This window comes from Mobula hypostoma, chromosome 5 (assembly GCF_963921235.1).
Source record: "Mobula hypostoma chromosome 5, sMobHyp1.1, whole genome shotgun sequence".
Lineage (NCBI taxonomy): Eukaryota > Metazoa > Chordata > Chondrichthyes > Myliobatiformes > Myliobatidae > Mobula > Mobula hypostoma.
In genome coordinates, this window is record NC_086101.1 from 3,193,789 (window position 1) to 3,213,992 (window position 20,204).

At 53.1% G+C, this 20,204-nt stretch overlaps 1 protein-coding gene across 2 annotated transcripts in view; it reads left to right on the top strand.

The window, feature by feature from the left end:
* The first annotated feature begins 12,663 nt into the window (after positions 1-12,663).
* Positions 12,664-20,204, top strand: part of LOC134346500 (butyrophilin subfamily 1 member A1-like) — a 47,146-nt gene continuing 39,605 nt past the window's right edge. Inside the window, exons 1-2 of one of the 2 annotated variants that reach the window (XM_063047882.1) lie at positions 12,664-13,013; positions 17,754-17,862. In XM_063047882.1, coding sequence (XP_062903952.1) covers positions 17,760-17,862 — 103 coding nt within the window. In that variant the 5' untranslated portion in view covers positions 12,664-13,013; positions 17,754-17,759. Of the gene's footprint in view, positions 13,014-13,036; positions 13,406-17,753; positions 17,863-20,204 lie in introns of those variants that run through there. The other variant, XM_063047883.1, reaches the window with a different exon arrangement.

Below are 20,204 nucleotides of genomic sequence, written 5' to 3' on the forward strand. Positions count from 1 at the left end.
AGAGGTTCCGGAGGATTGGAGGGTTGTAGATGTTGTTTCCTTATTCAAGAAAGGTGATAGCTGGAAAAGGCAAGAGTGAAAAAATAGGAGAAAGAAATTACCCGAAGGAAAATCAATGTTCATGCTGTCATTCGGAGGCTACCCAGACAGAATGTGAGGCGTTGCTCCCCCAGCCTGAGATTGGCCTCATCGTGGCAGTAGACAAGCCCATGGATGGGGATGGGAAGTCAAACTGAAATGGTTGTCCACTGGGAGATTGTGCCTGTCTTATTGAGTCCAAGTGTCGTGTGGATGCCATGGCTGGGAATACAAAACATGGACCAGTGGAGCACGGGACAGGCTCTCCCCAGCCCATCATCTCTGTCCTGAAACCCCACTTCAGATTCAAGCGTCTGCTGTCCGGTGTTCCTGCGTGTTAACCTAATCCCTCCAACCTGTACGAAAACCATTTCCCTTCATTCTTTGTATAGACACATGTCTGTATAAAAACCCAATTAAACACCACCATTCCTGGTGGGGTAGTCCAGGAACACACCCTGTTCTGTGTAAAAACTGACCTCCCACCAACTTCCCCTCTACCAGTGTGCGAAGAAATCTTGTGCTCTGCAATTTTTTGCCCAGTGACAACAACATGTGCGCGCTGAATAATTTATTCGATAAAAACAGTGCAAAAAGCCAGTCCTAAATCTGCAGACAAATCATCGTGAACTCCATGTTGTCAACACCGTCCGCATCAGAATCCGGAAAAGGAAATGTGATTGTGTACGATCGTGAAATATACCTAACATGGCATCGAGGTAGAGGGTGACAATCTTCAGCGTTCAGTTTAAATTCCTTTGTTTACACGCACCTTAGAGGGGACATTGCCTCCTTAAAGATATAGTATCCCCCTCTCACCTTAAATGCACATCCTCTGAAATCTGACATCCCTTCCCAAGAAATACCTCACAAAATTTGATAAACATTCATCAGATCTCCCCCTCTAACTCCCACACACCCACAGCCCTGTACCAAACCCCAAACTAATCCCACTGTCCCACTCTCTCCCCACAGCCCTGTGTCAGTCCCCACACTAATCCCACTGTCCCACTCTCTCCACAGCCCTGTGTCAGGTTCACACAAATCCCACTGTCCCACCCTCTCCCCACAGCCCTGTGTCAGACCCCACACTAATCCCACTGTCCCACTCTCTCCCCACAGCCCTGTGTCAGACCCCACACTAATCCCACTGTCCCACTCTCTCCCCACAGCCCTGTGTCAGACCCCACACTAATCCCACTGTCCCACTCTCTCCCCACAGCCCTGTGTCAGTCCCCACACTAATCCCACTGTCCCACTCTCTCCCCACAGCCCTGTATCAGGTTCACACTAATCCCACTGTCCCACTCTCCCCACAGCCCTGTGTCAGACCCCAAACTAATCCCACTGTCCCACTCTCTCCCCACAGCCCTGTACCAAACCCCAAACTAATCCCACTGTCCCACTCTCTCCCCACAGCCCTGTGTCAGTCCCCACACTAATCCCACTGTCCCACTCTCTCCACAGCCCTGTGTCAGGTTCACACAAATCCCACTGTCCCACCCTCTCCCCACAGTCCTGTGTCAGTCCCCACACAAATCCCACTGTCCCACTCTCCCCACAGCCCTGTGTCAGTCCCCACACTAATCCCACTGTCCCACTCTCCCCACAGCCCTGTGTCAGTCCCCACACTAATCCCACTGTCCCACTCTCCCCACAGCCCTGTGTCAGGTTCACACAAATCCCACTGTCCCACTCTCCCCACAGTCCTGTGTCAGTCCCCACACTAATCCCACTGTCCCACTCTCCCCACAGTCCTGTGTCAGTCCCCACACTAATCCCACTGTCCCACTCTCCCCACAGTCCTGTGTCAGTCCCCACACTAATCCCACTGTCCCACTCTCCCCACAGTCCTGTGTCAGTCCCCACACAAATCCCACTGTCCCACCCTCTCCCCACAGCCCTGTGTCAGTCCCCACACTAATCCCACTGTCCCACTCTCCCCACAGCCCTGTGTCAGGTTCACACAAATCCCACTGTCCCACTCTCCCCACAGTCCTGTGTCAGTCCCCACACTAATCCCACTGTCCCACTCTCCCCACAGTCCTGTGTCAGTCCCCACACTAATCCCACTGTCCCACTCTCCCCACAGTCCTGTGTGTCCCCACAGCCTGTGTCAGTCCCCACACTAATCCCACTGTCCCACTCTCTCCCCACAGCCCTGTATCAGGTTCACACTAATCCCACTGTCCCACTCTCCCCACAGCCCTGTGTCAGACCCCAAACTAATCCCACTGTCCCACTCTCTCCCCACAGCCCTGTACCAAACCCCAAACTAATCCCACTGTCCCACTCTCTCCCCACAGCCCTGTGTCAGTCCCCACACTAATCCCACTGTCCCACTCTCTCCACAGCCCTGTGTCAGGTTCACACAAATCCCACTGTCCCACCCTCTCCCCACAGTCCTGTGTCAGTCCCCACACAAATCCCACTGTCCCACTCTCCCCACAGCCCTGTGTCAGTCCCCACACTAATCCCACTGTCCCACTCTCCCCACAGCCCTGTGTCAGTCCCCACACTAATCCCACTGTCCCACTCTCCCCACAGCCCTGTGTCAGGTTCACACAAATCCCACTGTCCCACTCTCCCCACAGTCCTGTGTCAGTCCCCACACTAATCCCACTGTCCCACTCTCCCCACAGTCCTGTGTCAGTCCCCACACTAATCCCACTGTCCCACTCTCCCCACAGTCCTGTGTCAGTCCCCACACTAATCCCACTGTCCCACTCTCCCCACAGTCCTGTGTCAGTCCCCACACAAATCCCACTGTCCCACCCTCTCCCCACAGCCCTGTGTCAGTCCCCACACTAATCCCACTGTCCCACTCTCCCCACAGCCCTGTGTCAGGTTCACACAAATCCCACTGTCCCACTCTCCCCACAGTCCTGTGTCAGTCCCCACACTAATCCCACTGTCCCACTCTCCCCACAGTCCTGTGTCAGTCCCCACACTAATCCCACTGTCCCACTCTCCCCACAGTCCTGTGTCAGTCCCCACACAAATCCCACTGTCCCACTCTCCCCACAGTCCTGTGTCAGTCCCCACACTAATCCCACTGTCCCACTCTCTCCCCACAGCCCTGTGTCAGTCCCCACACAAATCCCACTGTCCCACTCTCCCCACAGTCCTGTGTCAGTCCCCACACTAATCCCACTGTCCCACTCTCTCCCCACAGCCCTGTACCAAACCCCAAACTAATCCCACTGTCCCACTCTCTCCCCACAGCCCTGTGTCAGTCCCCACACTAATCCCACTGTCCCACTCTCCCCACAGTCCTGTGTCAGGTTCACACAAATCCCACTGTCCCACTCTCCCCACAGTCCTGTGTCAGTCCCCACACAAATCCCACTGTCCCACTCTCCCCACAGTCCTGTGTCAGTCCCCACACTAATCCCACTGTCCCACTCTCTCCCCACAGCCCTGTACCAAACCCCAAACTAATCCCACTGTCCCACTCTCTCCCCACAGCCCTGTGTCAGTCCCCACACTAATCCCACTGTCCCACTCTCCCCACAGTCCTGTGTCAGGTTCACACAAATCCCACTGTCCCACTCTCCCCACAGCCCTGTGTCAGTCCCCACACTAATCCCACTGTCCCACTCTCCCCACAGTCCTGTGTCAGGTTCACACAAATCCCACTGTCCCACTCTCCCCACAGTCCTGTGTCAGTCCCCACACTAATCCCACTGTCCCACCCTCTCCCCACAGCCCTGTGTCAGTCCCCACACTAATCCCACTGTCCCACTCTCTCCCCACAGCCCTGTGTCAGTCCCCACACTAATCCCACTGTCCCACTCTCCCCACAGTCCTGTGTCAGTCCCCACACTAATCCCACTGTCCCACTCTCCCCACAGCCCTGTGTCAGTCCCCACACTAATCCCACTGTCCCACTCTCTCCACAGCCCTGTGTCAGGTTCACACAAATCCCACTGTCCCACTCTCCCCACAGCCCTGTGTCAGTCCCCACACTAACCCCACTGTCCCACACACCCACAGCCCTGTACCAAACCCCAAACTAATCCCACTGTCCCACTCTCTCCCCACAGCCCTGTGTCAGTCCCCACACTAATCCCACTGTCCCACTCTCTCCACAGCCCTGTGTCAGGTTCACACAAATCCCACTGTCCCACTCTCCCCACAGCCCTGTGTCAGTCCCCACACTAATCCCACTGTCCCACTCTCCCCACAGTCCTGTGTCAGGTTCACACTAATCCCACTGTCCCACTCTCCCCACAGTCCTGTGTCAGTCCCCACACAAATCCCACTGTCCCACTCTCCCCACAGTCCTGTGTCAGTCCCCACACTAATCCCACTGTCCCACTCTCTCCCCACAGCCCTGTACCAAACCCCAAACTAATCCCACTGTCCCACTCTCTCCCCACAGCCCTGTGTCAGTCCCCACACTAATCCCACTGTCCCACTCTCCCCACAGCCCTGTGTCAGTCCCCACACTAATCCCACTGTCCCACTCTCCCCACAGCCCTGTGTCAGTCCCCACACTAATCCCACTGTCCCACTCTCTCCCCACAGCCCTGTGTCAGTCCCCACACTAATCCCACTGTCCCACTCTCCCCACAGTCCTGTGTCAGTCCCCACACTAATCCCACTGTCCCACTCTCCCCACAGTCCTGTGTCAGGTTCACACAAATCCCACTGTCCCACTCTCCCCACAGCCCTGTGTCAGTCCCCACACTAATCCCACTGTCCCACTCTCCCCACAGTCCTGTGTCAGTCCCCACACTAATCCCACTGTCCCACTCTCCCCACAGCCCTGTGTCAGTCCCCACACTAATCCCACTGTCCCACCCTCTCCCCACAGTCCTGTGTCAGTCCCCACACTAATCCCACTGTCCCACTCTCTCCCCACAGTCCTGTGTCAGTCCCCACACTAATCCCACTGTCCCACTCTCCCCACAGCCCTGTGTCAGTCCCCACACTAATCCCACTGTCCCACTCTCCCCACAGCCCTGTGTCAGTCCCCACACTAATCCCACTGTCCCACTCTCCCCACAGTCCTGTGTCAGGTTCACACAAATCCCACTGTCCCACTCTCCCCACAGTCCTGTGTCAGTCCCCACACTAATCCCACTGTCCCACTCTCCCCACAGTCCTGTGTCAGTCCCCACACTAATCCCACTGTCCCACTCTCCCCACAGTCCTGTGTCAGGTTCACACAAATCCCACTGTCCCACTCTCCCCACAGTCCTGTGTCAGTCCCCACACTAATCCCACTGTCCCACTCTCCCCACAGTCCTGTGTCAGTCCCCACACTAATCCCACTGTCCCACTCTCTCCACAGTCCTGTGTCAGTCCCCACACTAATCCCACTGTCCCACCCTCTCCCCACAGTCCTGTGTCAGTCCCCACACTAATCCCACTGTCCCACTCTCTCCCCACAGCCCTGTGTCAGGTTCACACAAATCCCACTGTCCCACTCTCCCCACAGTCCTGTGTCAGTCCCCACACTAATCCCACTGTCCCACCCTCTCCCCACAGCCCTGTGTCAGTCCCCACACTAATCCCACTGTCCCACTCTCCCCACAGTCCTGTGTCAGGTTCACACAAATCCCACTGTCCCACTCTCTCCACAGCCCTGTGTCAGTCCCCACACTAATCCCACTGTCCCACTCTCCCCACAGCCCTGTGTCAGTCCCCACACTAATCCCACTGTCCCACTCTCTCCACAGCCCTGTGTCAGGTTCACACAAATCCCACTGTCCCACTCTCCCCACAGTCCTGTGTCAGTCCCCACACAAATCCCACTGTCCCACTCTCTCCCCACAGCCCTGTGTCAGGTTCACACAAATCCCACTGTCCCACCCTCTCCCCACAGCCCTGTGTCAGTCCCCACACTAATCCCACTGTCCCACTCTCTCCCCACAGCCCTGTGTCAGTCCCCACACTAATCCCACTGTCCCACTCTCTCCCCACAGCCCTGTATCAGGTTCACACAAATCCCACTGTCCCAATCTCCCCACAGCCCTGTATCAGGCCCACACTAATCCCACTGTCCCACTCTCTCCCCACAGCCCTGTGTCAGTCCCCACACTAATCCCACTGTCCCACTCTCCCCACAGTCCTGTGTCAGTCCCCACACTAATCCCACTGTCCCACTCTCCCCACAGTCCTGTGTCAGGTTCACACAAATCCCACTGTCCCACTCTCCCCACAGTCCTGTGTCAGTCCCCACACTAATCCCACTGTCCCACTCTCTCCACAGCCCTGTGTCAGTCCCCACACTAATCCCACTGTCCCACTCTCTCCACAGCCCTGTGTCAGGTTCACACAAATCCCACTGTCCCACTCTCCCCACAGTCCTGTGTCAGTCCCCACACAAATCCCACTGTCCCACTCTCCCCACAGTCCTGTGTCAGTCCCCACACTAACCCCACTGTTCCACTCTCTCCCCACAGCCCTGTACCAAACCCCAAACTAATCCCACTGTCCCACTCTCCCCACAGTCCTGTGTCAGTCCCCACACTAATCCCACTGTCCCACTCTCCCCACAGTCCTGTGTCAGGTTCACACAAATCCCACTGTCCCACTCTCCCCACAGTCCTGTGTCAGTCCCCACACTAATCCCACTGTCCCACCCTCTCCCCACAGCCCTGTGTCAGTCCCCACACTAATCCCACTGTCCCACTCTCCCCACAGTCCTGTGTCAGGTTCACACAAATCCCACTGTCCCACTCTCTCCACAGCCCTGTGTCAGTCCCCACACTAATCCCACTGTCCCACTCTCTCCACAGCCCTGTGTCAGTCCCCACACTAATCCCACTGTCCCACTCTCTCCACAGCCCTGTGTCAGGTTCACACAAATCCCACTGTCCCACTCTCCCCACAGTCCTGTGTCAGTCCCCACACAAATCCCACTGTCCCACTCTCCCCACAGTCCTGTGTCAGTCCCCACACTAACCCCACTGTTCCACTCTCTCCCCACAGCCCTGTACCAAACCCCAAACTAATCCCACTGTCCCACTCTCTCCCCACAGCCCTGTGTCAGTCCCCACACTAATCCCACTGTCCCACTCTCTCCACAGCCCTGTGTCAGGTTCACACAAATCCCACTGTCCCACTCTCCCCACAGTCCTGTGTCAGTCCCCACACAAATCCCACTGTCCCACTCTCCCCACAGTCCTGTGTCAGTCCCCACACTAATCCCACTGTCCCACTCTCTCCACAGTCCTGTGTCAGGTTCACACAAATCCCACTGTCCCACTCTCCCCACAGCCCTGTGTCAGTCCCCACACTAATCCCACTGTCCCACTCTCTCCACAGCCCTGTGTCAGTCCCCACACTAATCCCACTGTCCCACTCTCTCCACAGCCCTGTGTCAGGTTCACACAAATCCCACTGTCCCACTCTCCCCACAGTCCTGTGTCAGTCCCCACACAAATCCCACTGTCCCACTCTCCCCACAGTCCTGTGTCAGTCCCCACACTAATCCCACTGTCCCACTCTCTCCACAGTCCTGTGTCAGGTTCACACAAATCCCACTGTCCCACCCTCTCCCCACAGCCCTGTGTCAGTCCCACACTAATCCCACTGTCCCACTCTCTCCACAGCCCTGTGTCAGGTTCACACAAATCCCACTGTCCCACCCTCTCCCCACAGCCCTGTGTCAGTCCCCACACTAATCCCACTGTCCCACTCTCCCCACAGCCCTGTGTCAGTCCCCACACTAATCCCACTGTCCCACCCTCTCCCCACAGCCCTGTGTCAGTCCCCACACTAATCCCACTGTCCCACTCTCCCCACAGCCCTGTGTCAGTCCCCACACTAATCCCACTGTCCCACTCTCTCCCCACAGCCCTGTGTCAGTCCCCACACTAATCCCACTGTCCCACTCTCTCCCCACAGCCCTGTGTCAGTCCCCACACTAATCCCACTGTCCCACCCTCTCCCCACAGCCCTGTGTCAGGTTCACACAAATCCCACTGTCCCAATCTCCCCACAGCCCTGTGTCAGTCCCCACACTAATCCCACTGTCCCACTCTCCCCACAGCCCTGTGTCAGGTTCACACAAATCCCACTGTCCCACCCTCTCCCCACAGCCCTGTGTCAGTCCCCACACTAATCCCACTGTCCCACTCTCCCCACAGCCCTGTACCAAACCCCAAACTAATCCCACTGTCCCACTCTCTCCCCACAGCCCTGTGTCAGTCCCCACACTAATCCCACTGTCCCACTCTCTCCACAGCCCTGTGTCAGGTTCACACAAATCCCACTGTCCCACCCTCTCCCCACAGCCCTGTGTCAGTCCCCACACTAATCCCACTGTCCCACTCTCTCCCCACAGCCCTGTACCAAACCCCAAACTAATCCCACTGTCCCACTCTCTCCCCACAGCCCTGTGTCAGGTTCACACAAATCCCACTGTCCCACTCTCCCCACAGCCCTGTGTCAGTCCCCACACTAATCCCACTGTCCCACTCTCTCCACAGCCCTGTGTCAGGTTCACACAAATCCCACTGTCCCACCCTCTCCCCACAGCCCTGTGTCAGGTTCACACAAATCCCACTGTCCCACTCTCCCCACAGTCCTGTGTCAGTCCCCACACAAATCCCACTGTCCCACTCTCCCCACAGCCCTGTGTCAGGTTCACACAAATCCCACTGTCCCACTCTCTCCCCACAGCCCTGTGTCAGTCCCCACACTAATCCCACTGTCCCACTCTCTCCCCACAGCCCTGTACCAAACCCCAAACTAATCCCACTGTCCCACTCTCTCCCCACAGCCCTGTGTCAGGTTCACACAAATCCCACTGTCCCACTCTCCCCACAGCCCTGTGTCAGTCCCCACACTAATCCCACTGTCCCACTCTCTCCACAGCCCTGTGTCAGGTTCACACAAATCCCACTGTCCCACCCTCTCCCCACAGCCCTGTGTCAGTCCCCACACTAATCCCACTGTCCCACTCTCCCCACAGCCCTGTGTCAGTCCCCACACTAATCCCACTGTCCCACCCTCTCCCCACAGCCCTGTGTCAGTCCCCACACTAATCCCACTGTCCCACTCTCCCCACAGCCCTGTGTCAGTCCCCACACTAATCCCACTGTCCCACTCTCTCCCCACAGCCCTGTGTCAGTCCCCACACTAATCCCACTGTCCCACTCTCTCCCCACAGCCCTGTGTCAGTCCCCACACTAATCCCACTGTCCCACCCTCTCCCCACAGCCCTGTGTCAGGTTCACACAAATCCCACTGTCCCAATCTCCCCACAGCCCTGTGTCAGTCCCCACACTAATCCCACTGTCCCACTCTCCCCACAGCCCTGTGTCAGGTTCACACAAATCCCACTGTCCCACTCTCCCCACAGCCCTGTGTCAGTCCCCACACTAATCCCACTGTCCCACTCTCTCCCCACAGCCCTGTGTCAGGTTCACACAAATCCCACTGTCCCACTCTCCCCACAGTCCTGTGTCAGTCCCCACACTAATCCCACTGTCCCACTCTCCCCACAGCCCTGTGTCAGTCCCCACACTAATCCCACTGTCCCACTCTCTCCCCACAGCCCTGTGTCAGGTTCACACAAATCCCACTGTCCCACTCTCCCCACAGTCCTGTGTCAGTCCCCACACTAATCCCACTGTCCCACTCTCCCCACAGCCCTGTGTCAGTCCCCACACTAATCCCACTGTCCCACTCTCTCCCCACAGCCCTGTATCAGGTTCACACAAATCCCACTGTCCCAATCTCCCCACAGCCCTGTATCAGGCCCACACTAATCCCACTGTCCCACTCTCTCCCCACAGCCCTGTGTCAGTCCCCACACTAATCCCACTGTCCCACTCTCTCCCCACAGCCCTGTATCAGGTTCACACAAATCCCACTGTCCCAATCTCCCCACAGCCCTGTGTCAATCCTCACACTAATCCCACTGTCCCCTCACAGCCCTGTGTCAGTCCCACACTAATCCCACTGTCCCACTCTCCCCACAGCCCTGTGTCAGTCCCCACACTAATCCCACTGTCCCACTCTCTCCCCACAGCCCTGTGTCAGTCCCCACCCTAATCCCACTGTCCCACTCTCCCCACAGCCCTGTGTCAGTCCCCACACTAACCCCACTGTTCCACTCTCTCCCCACAGCCCTGTGTCAGTCCCCACACTAATCCCACTGTCCCACTCTCTCCCCACAGTCCAGGGTCAGTCCCCACACTAATCCCACTGTCCCACCCTCTCCCCACAGTCCTGTATCAGGCCCACACTAATCCCACTGTCCCACTCTCCCCACAGCCCTGTAACAGTCCCCACACTAATCCCATTGTCCTACTCTCTTCCCACAGTCCTGTATCAGGCCCACACTAATCCCACTGTCCCAATCTCCCCACAGCCCTATATCAGTCCCTACACTAATCCCACTCTCTCCCCACAGCCCTGTATCAGGCCCACACTAATCTCACTGTCCCACTCTCTCCCCGCAGCCCTGTGTCAGTCCCCACTCTAATCCCACTGTCCCACTCTCCCCACAGCCCTGTATCAGGCCCACACTAATCTCACTGTCCCACTCTCCCCACAGCCCTGTAACAGTCCCCACACTAATCCCATTGTCCTACTCTCTTCCCACAGTCCTGTATCAGGCCCACACTAATCCCACTGTCCCAATCTCCCCACAGCCCTATATCAGTCCCTACACTAATCCCACTCTCTCCCCACAGCCCTGTATCAGGCCCACACTAATCTCACTGTCCCACTCTCTCCCCGCAGCCCTGTGTCAGTCCCCACACTAATCCCACTGTCCCACTCTCCCCACAGCCCTGTATCAGGCCCACACTAATCTCACTGTTCCGCTCTCTCCCCACAGCCCTGTGTCAGTCCCACACTAATCCCACTGTCCCACTCTCCCCACAGCCCTGTATCAGGCCCACACTAATCTCACTGTCCCACTCTCCCCACAGCCCTGTATCAGGCCCACACTAATCTCACTGTTCCGCTCTCTCCCCACAGCCCTGTGTCAGTCCCCACACTAATCCCACTGTCCCACTCTCCCCACAGCCCTGTATCAGGCCCACACTAATCTCACTGTTCCGCTCTCTCCCCACAGCCCTGTGTCAGTCCCACACTAATCCCACTGTCCCACTCTCCCCACAGCCCTGTATCAGGCCCACACTAATCTCACTGTCCCACTCTCCCCACAGCCCTGTATCAGGCCCACACTAATCCCACTGTCCCACTCTCCCCACAGCCCTGTGTCAGTCCCACACTAATCCCACTGTCCCACTCTCCCCACAGCCCTGTATCAGGCCCACACTAATCTCACTGTCCCACTCTCCCCACAGCCCTGTGTCAGTCCCACACTAATCCCACTGTCCCACTCTCCCCACAGCCCTGTATCAGGCCCACACTAATCTCACTGTCCCACTCTCCCCACAGCCCTGTATCAGGCCCACACTAATCTCACTGTTCCGCTCTCTCCCCACAGCCCTGTGTCAGTCCCACACTAATCCCACTGTCCTGTATCAATCCATAGTCTGGTTAAAATATCCCGACGAATGCCTGTTTCATGCATATCAATTCTGAACACAGGATTATTCAAACTCGTCTGTCCAAAACATAACCCCCCCCCCCCGTTTACAGCCCCGTGTCTGTCCCCAAACAGGTTTAGATGTCGCCTGCTGACGGGTTATTGAATTCGAGGTATGTGTGAGGTCTGAGCAGGGCGGGAAATGATTGAGGGATTTAGTCAAGGCTTGTTGGGTGGAGATGTCAGGTCGTAACGAAGACAAAAGTAGCGAACGGGAGATGGTATTGAATGAGGGGAGCTGTGTGGAGGAAGGTGGCTGGCAGGTTTCTCAGAAAGGGGCGAATTCAGTATTGTCCAGTGATGAAGGCAGTGCAGTGGACAGAATTTCAATAAAAGAAGGAAGGAAGGAAGGGAGGGTTTAACTTATTGCTGAACTTATCAATTTTCACTTTAAATATATTAAATGAATTGGCCTCCACACTCATATAGCCCCCCTGCTCAGGACGGAATGTGAAACTCGGCTCTGTGAAATGGACATCCTGTCACTTTTAAACAACTTCTCCCTGTGCTAGATCCTCTCCTGCGAGGAGTCAGCGACTTGTTCTGATACCATGGTGGGCAGATGGGCTATTTGCTTATGTCCCTGTAACTGTTTAGTTCCTCCGTCTGTGACCATCTCTCTCAGGCTGTTTACCCCACAGCAGGTCAAACGTGAATTAATCCAAAGATGTTGCCTGGACAAGAGGGGTTGAGTTCTGATGAGAGGCTGGACACAGTGCCACTGATTTCCCTGACTGCCGGATGACTTCACAGACTCAAGGACGATTGCTTTGCTCAAGCGGTAGGGCTGAGCAACCTCCGCCCATCAACCCAGCACCGCCTGGACTTTCTCATTCACTTTACGCAGAGACACTCCTGTTCCTTGTCGTGGTTCGGAGGCTTGCGTGCCTGTCGCCCACGCCAAGGGTAGAGGACAGATTACCGGTTATCCAGTTTCAGGAGTTCAGTTCATGGGTAACAACCCTGACTGGTGAAACAACACTTACAGAAACTGGAGTGAAGATCTCTCTCTCTCTCTTTTCCTCCTCCTCCTCCCCCCCCCTCCCTGAGCGCCACCAGGGTATCACATGACTGGTAGTCGTGAAAACCGAGAGGAAATTACTGACACGATGAAGGAAGCCCTGAACATCGCCAGAGATGGAGGGAGGGAGCTTTATTTTCACCCGAAACGCCAGTGACATCGAGGACAAAAGGGAGACCCTGAACTTTGAAACTTGAAGGGAGAAGTTGAACTTTGCGAGGGGCAGGGTTTGGTGCTGTGACGTGGGGCGTGAGTGACAGAGAGGGTTCGGCCGCACCGTCGTGCTAGTTCGCGGTTTCCAAAGTGAAAGTATCAAGGGGTAGACGCCCCGACGCTCTCCCGGAGCCGTGGGTGGGGGCAGTGGCTGGTGCCGACCCTTTACCATCTGGAGTAAGTGTTCCGAACCTTCGGGGGTCGGCTGGGAAACGTTTCAGCGGGGTTTGGGAAACGCAGGTCGGCCGCGGAAGGAGCGCGGCCGGGGGCTAGTCCGGACGCCCCCTGGGGCTAGCGACCCGTCTCCCCGCCGGAGTGTGGGTCAATGTCCCGGGGTGGGTGGGGAGAGGTGGCTGGAAGTGTCATGGGTCCATGCCTGCCCGGAATGTCAGTTCTTCCGGGATCCGCATTCGGAGTTTACTTCCCACCCACCCGGCACCATTTTGTTACTTTGTACAAGCAACACAGCCAAAAGTTGCTGGTGATCGCAGCAGGCCAGGCAGCATCTCTAGGAAGAGGTGCAGTCGACGTTTCGGGCCGAGACCCTTCGTTAGGTGAATACGGCGAGTGTAAGTAATCAATGGCCCTGCTCCTCTGACTATGCGGTCTCCAAACAACACAGCAGGGCCTCTTCACCTCTCCGCCCTTCTGAGCGCCAGGGACTCCCTGTGGCTCCCCTCGCTCGGTCGGCTCCCTCAGTGTTGTCTAAAGCAGTGTACTGTACGTATTATTGAGGGGAGCGGCCACAGGCGTACTCTGCACTGGCTCCTGCAATCTGGGGGTGACTGGCTGCCTGTAGCTCCCGTCACCTCCTCATTCTCCCCTATGGGAGCTGCCTCTTGGCGCCCCTGGTGCAGATGTGTTTACCCATGACAGTGGAGATCTCCCAGACTTCCCACCTCCCCCACACAGTACAAAACATGGCCCCTGGAGCCAGTCTCCCTGTGCCCTAACAGACCAGGGATGGACAAATAACAACAGAAAGAGGGAAACGTACGATATGTTGCCTCGCCTAAGGTCGATGAACCAAATCTACTCTAAAACCAGCACTGTGTGCCGCTCAGCGTGCATTTGCATGTTTTATTGCCCTTTCTAATCAGTCTCTCTCGTGGACTCGTCGCTGCCCGAGTCAAGAGGACCTTTTAAATCTGAATTGTGGTCCTGATTGAAGGGTAACACCTTTTTACACACTCCTTTCTACACACTCCTTCCATCGATTGTCTAACGCCAGGTACCAAAGTGTTCCCAACACAAGCTTCTGTCACCTGCCTGTCTCCTTCCCTAATATCACACCCTCCCTCGTTGGGACTTCTGTGTACTGATTAAGGAAACTCCCCTGATCGCATTTGACAAACTTTATCCCGTCTAGTCTTTTTACAGTATGGGAGTCCCTCAGACAATATGTGGAAAGTTAAAATCGTGTACTATCACAACCTTATGCTTCTTGCAACAGTCTGTGATCTGTGAGCAAATTAAATCCCTCGGACTGCTGGGTGGTCTGTAATATGGCCCCATTAACATGGTCATACCTTTCTTATTCCTCAGTTCCACGGCTCACTAGACGAGTTCTCCAGTCGTCCAGAATGAGCACTGCTGTGATATTTTCACTGTCTAGTAACGTCACCCTTCCTCTTTTAATCCCTGCTGCTCGGCAGCATGAGAAACAAGGGAACCTCAGTATAGTGAGCTGTCAGTCCTGTCCCTCCTCCAACACAGTCTCACAAATGGCTGTGACATGTAATCCCAGCTGTTGATCCATGCCCTGCGCTCATCTGCCTTTCTGTTAAGTCAGTCAATCAGTTATCAAAGATGTGATAACAGCACATTTGGTGAAATCATTGGAGAAAGTCAGCATGGATTTGTGAAAGGAAAATCATGTCTGACGAATCTCATAGAATTTTTTGAGGATGTAACTAGTAGAGTGGATAGGGGAGAACCAGTGGATGTGGTATATTTGGATTTTCAAAGGGCTTTTGACAAGGTCCCACACAGGAGATTAGTGTGCAAACGTAAAGCACACGGTATGGGGGTAAGGTATTGATGTGGATAGAGAATTGGTTAGCAGACAGGAAGCAAAGAGTGGGAATAAACGGGACCCTTTCAGAATGGCAGGCAGTGACTAGTGGGGTACCGCAAGGCTCAGTGCTGGGACCCCAGTTGTTTACAATATATATTAATGATTTGGATGAGGGAATTAAATGCAGCATCTCCAAGTTTGCGGATGACACGAAGCTGGGCGGCAGTGTTAGCTGTGAGGAGGATGCCAAGAGGATGCAGGGTGACTTGGATAGGTTAGGTGAGTGGGCAAATTCATGGCAGATGCAATTTAATGTGGATTAGTGTAAGGTTATCCACTTTGGTGGTAAAAACAGGAAAACAGATTATTATCTGAATGGTGGCCGATTAGGAAAAGGGGAGGTGCAACGAGACCTGGGTGTCATTATACACCAGTCATTGAAAGTGGGCATGCAGGTACAGCAGGCGGTGAAAAAGGTGAATGGTATGCTGGCATTTATAGCGAGAGGATTCGAGTACAGGAGCAGGGAGGTACTACTGCAGTTGTACAAGGCCTTGGTGAGATCACACCTGGAGTATTGTGTGCAGTTTTGGTCCCCTAATCTGAGGAAAGACATTCTTGCTATAGAGGGAGTACAAAGAAGGTTCACCAGATTGATTCCTGGGATGGCAGGACTTTCATATGATGAAAGACTGGATCGGCTAGGCTTATACTCATTGGAACTTAGAAGATGGAGGGGGGATCTTATTGAAACATATAAAATCCTAAAGGGATTGGACAGGCTAGATGCAGGAAGATTGTTCCCGATGTTGGGGAAGTCCAGAACAAGGGGTCACAGTTTGAGGATAAAGGGGAAGCCTTTTAGGACCGAGATGAGGAGAAACTTCTTCACACAGAGAGTGGTGAATCTGTGGAATTCTCTGCCACAGGAAACAGTTGAGGCCAGTTCATTGGCTATATTTAAGAGGGAGTTAGATATGGCCCTTGTGGCTAAAGGGATCAGGGGGTACGGAGAGAAGGCAGGTACAGGGTTCTGAGTTGGATGATCAGCCATGATCATACTGAATGGTGGTGCAGGCTCGAAGGGCCGAATGGCCCACTCCTGCACCTATTTTCTATGTTAATAAAGCTAATTCTGTTAATTAATTTTCTATTATTTCTCTTCTTGGATCCTCACTTCCTTTATTTGTAAGTAAACTAACTGATAATTTAATAGTTAAACATACTCTGAGGATCTGGATACAATTTAGAAAACATTTTGGTTTATTGAGATTTTCCTTTTCTAGTCCCATTCAGTCTAATTTTTTAAAAACCCTCCACGACTGATTTAGATTTTAAAGAATGGGACAGGTTAAAAACATTAAATGTTTTTGGGATCTGTTTGTTGGAGGAAATCTTTTTTCCATTTGAATAATTGTCAGCTGAATATAGCCTACCCAAAATTCACTTTTTTAGATATCTACAAATTAGAGACTTTCTAAGATCTCAATTATGCTTATTTCCTATAAGCTCAGATAAGAACTTACTAGATGTAATTTTAAATTTGACACATTTTTATAATGGTTCAATATCTAATATTTATGGTATGTTACTGGAGTCGAATGTTCCTTTAGACAAAATTAAGAACGTGTGATACTTCTTGAATTGAAATATATTCATCTCAGGACATTAGTCAAATCATTGTCAAACTTTTGATTCCTGGCTTTGTCTGATGTTGTACTAACATCTGCCTTCACAACCTCTCAACTATCTGTTCTGGTACTCTGGTTCCCATCCTGCTACAAATCTAGTTACCCCCCTCACCCCCCCCCAAGTACAGCACTAGCAAACCGTCCTGCTGGAATATTAGTCCACTTCCAGTTCAGCTGTAAATCGTCTCTTCTGTACGGGTCCCAACATTCCCTGGAAGAGAACCCAATGATCAAAAATATCTTATGCCCTCCATCTTACACCAGTTCCTTAGCCACGTATTAAACTGTATAACCTTCCTATTTTTGGCCTCACTAGCATGTAGCGATCCTGAAATCACCGCCCTGGAGGTCCCGTCCTTTAACTCCCTGAACGCTGTTTGCAGAACCTTGTCACTCTTCCGACCTGTGTCATTGGTACCTATGTGGATCACGACCTCTGGTTGCTCACCCTCCCACTTAAGAATGCTGAGGACTCGATCTGAGAAGTCCTGAACTGTGGCAGCTGGGAAGCAACATACCATCTGTAATCTTGTTCTCATCCACAGAGCCACCGTTCTGTTCCCCTAACAAACGAATCCCCGATCACCACAATTCGTCTCCTCTCTCCCCATTTTCTTCTGGTTGGCAGAGCCACTCAGTGCCAGAGACCTGACTGCTGTGACTTCCGTCTGCTCGGTCATTCCCCCCTCTGCTCGGTCATTCTCTCCTCCCCCAGCAGTATCCAAAGTGATATGCCTGTTGTTGAGGGGGATGACCACAGAGATACTCTACACTGGCCGTTTAACCCTGTTCCCCGTCCTGACTGTCACCCAGTGTCCTGCACCTTTATACTTTATTGTCACCAAACAATTGATACTAGAGCGTACAATCATCACAGAGATATTTGATTCTGCTCTTCGTGCTCCCTGGAGTAGAAATCGATAGTAAATATTAAAAATTTAGTATATTTAATACTTTGGGTGTAACTATCTCTCTATATATCCTGTCTGTTACCCCTCAGCCTCCCGAATGATCTGGATTTTATCCAGTTCCAGTTCCAAATCCTTAATGCGGATTAAATCCACTCTCAGCACTATGAATATCTATCTACTGGGCGGCTGTTTGGGGGTGGGATCTGCCACCTTCCCCTCTGTAGAAGGATGGGACAATGCTCTCAATTTGGATGGTGCTCTGGACTTCTGTCTGACCATGGGTGGAATGTTATTTCAGGTTCCCATGAACGTTGCTGTGGGATTCTCGAGGACAGGGTTTAGTCGTTTGGCGATGAAGTGGCAATATCTTCCAGCGATTCTCTTCCTGCTGGTCACTACATCTCTTGGTAAGACAGTGCTGTGTTCCTGGGTTACCCCCGCCCCAACTCCTCGGGACAACTTGCTTCCAATTGGGATGTCCTGGATGGACAGTGTGGACCCTGCAGCCTTGGCTGAGGTGGTTTACACTTACTAAACATTGGGCGATGACTCTCCCAGCGTTGGCGGAGACGGGTGGGTTTTGGAAATCAGTGATCGAGGTGAGCAGCGTCACAATCAGATCACAAGATGTTGGAGCAGAATAAGACTATTCAGTCCATCAAGTCAACTCCACCATTCATGTTCAAGTTTAGCTTATTGTCATACAACCGTAACAAGATACATGTATACAGCCAAACGAAACAATGTTCCTCCGGACCAGGGTGCACAATACAGTACACACAACTCACATACGACCGTACACACGTATACGGCCAAATGAAACAATGTCCCTCCGGACCAAGGTACACAATCCAGTACACACAACTCACAACTGTACACACGTATACAGCCAAACGAGATAATGTTCCTCCGGACCAGGGTACACAATACAGTACACACAACTCGCATACAACTGTACACACGTATACGGCCAAATGAAACAATGTCCCTCCGGACCAAGGTACACAATACAGTACACACAACTCACATACATAACACATAAATTAATATTACCCCTGTTCAATGAAGAAATATCGCAGGGGATTCCCGATGCAAGATGAAAAGTAAACGGTGTAACGCTGCGGGCATTTCATACCTGATGAGACCTGGGCATTGGCAGGGAGTTCCGTGGTCTCACAGCCTGGGGCAAGAAGCTGTTTGCCAGCCTAATGCTCCGGTTTCCTCCTGCCTGACGGTGAGGGGTCAAAGAGATTGTTGACTGGTGGGAGGGATCATTGACAATGCTCAGGGCCCTTGTGGCTGCAGCGCTGCTGGTAAATGTGTCTGAAGGGTGGAAGAGAAACCGTGATGATCCTCTAGCCCGCTGGCTGATTTATTCATCCTCTCAACGCCATTCTCCTGCCTTCTCCCCGTAACCTTTGAACCCCGATTAATCAAGAACCTATCAACCTCCGCTTTAAATATACCCAGTGACTCGGCCTTCACAGCTGTCCAGGGAAATAAATTCCACAGATACGCCAGCCTCTGGCTGAAGAAATTGCTCCTCATTTCTGTTCTAAAGTGGTGTCCTTCTATTCTGAGTTGTGCTCTCTGGTCCTCAACTCCCCCTCTCTCCACATCCACTGTACAGGAACAGGAAGGGAGCAGTTACTCTATTGGGGGTATTCTATAGGCCCCCTGGTAGCAGCAGAGATACAGAGGAGCAGATTGGGAGGCAGATTTTGGAAAGGTGCAAAAATAACAGGGTTGTTATCATGGGTGACTTTAACTTCCCTAATATTGATTGGCTCCTGATTAGTTCCAAGGGTTTAGACGGGGCAGAGTTTGTTAAGTGTGTCCAGGATGGATTCCTGTCACAGTATGTGGACAGGCCCACTGGGAGAACGCCATATTAGATCTAGTACTAGGTAATGAACCGGGTCAGGTCACAGATCTCTCTGTGGGTGAGCATCTGGGGGACAGTGACCACCGCTCCCTGGCCTTTAGCATTATCATGGAAAAGAATAGAATCAAAGAGGACAGGAAAATTTTTAATTGGGGAAGGGCAAATTATGAGGCTATAAGGCTAGAACTTGCGGGTGTGAATTGGGATGATGTTTTTGCAGGGAAATGTACTATGAACATGTGGTCGATGTTTAGGGATCTCTTGCAGGATGTTGGGGATAAATTTGTCCCAGTGAGGAAGATAAAGAATGGTAGGGTGAAGGAACCATGGGTGACAAGTGAGGTGGAAAATCTAGTCAGGTGGAAGAAAGCAGCATACATGAGGTTTAGGAAGCAAGGATCAGATGGGTCTATTGAGGAATATAGGGAAGCAAGAAAGGAGCTTAAGAAGGGGCTGAGAAGAGCAAGAAGGGGGCATGAGAAGGCCTTGGCGAGTAGGGTAAAGGAAAACCCCAAGGCATTCTTCAATTATGTGAAGAACAAAAGGGTGACAGGAGTGAAGGTAGGACCGATTAGAGATAAAGGTGGGAAGATGTGCCTGGAGGCTGTGGAAGTGAGCGAGGTCCTCAATGAATACTTTTCTTCGGTATTCACCATGAGAGGGAACTTGATGATGGTGAGGACAATATGAGTGAGGTTGATGTTCTGGAGCATGCTGATATTAAGGCAGAGGAAGTGTTGGAGTTGTTAAAATACATTAGGACGGATAAGTTCCCGGGGCCTGACGAAATATTCCCCAGGGTGCTCCATGAGGCGAGGGAAGAGATTGCTGAGCCTCTGGCTAGGATCTTTATGTCCTCGTCGT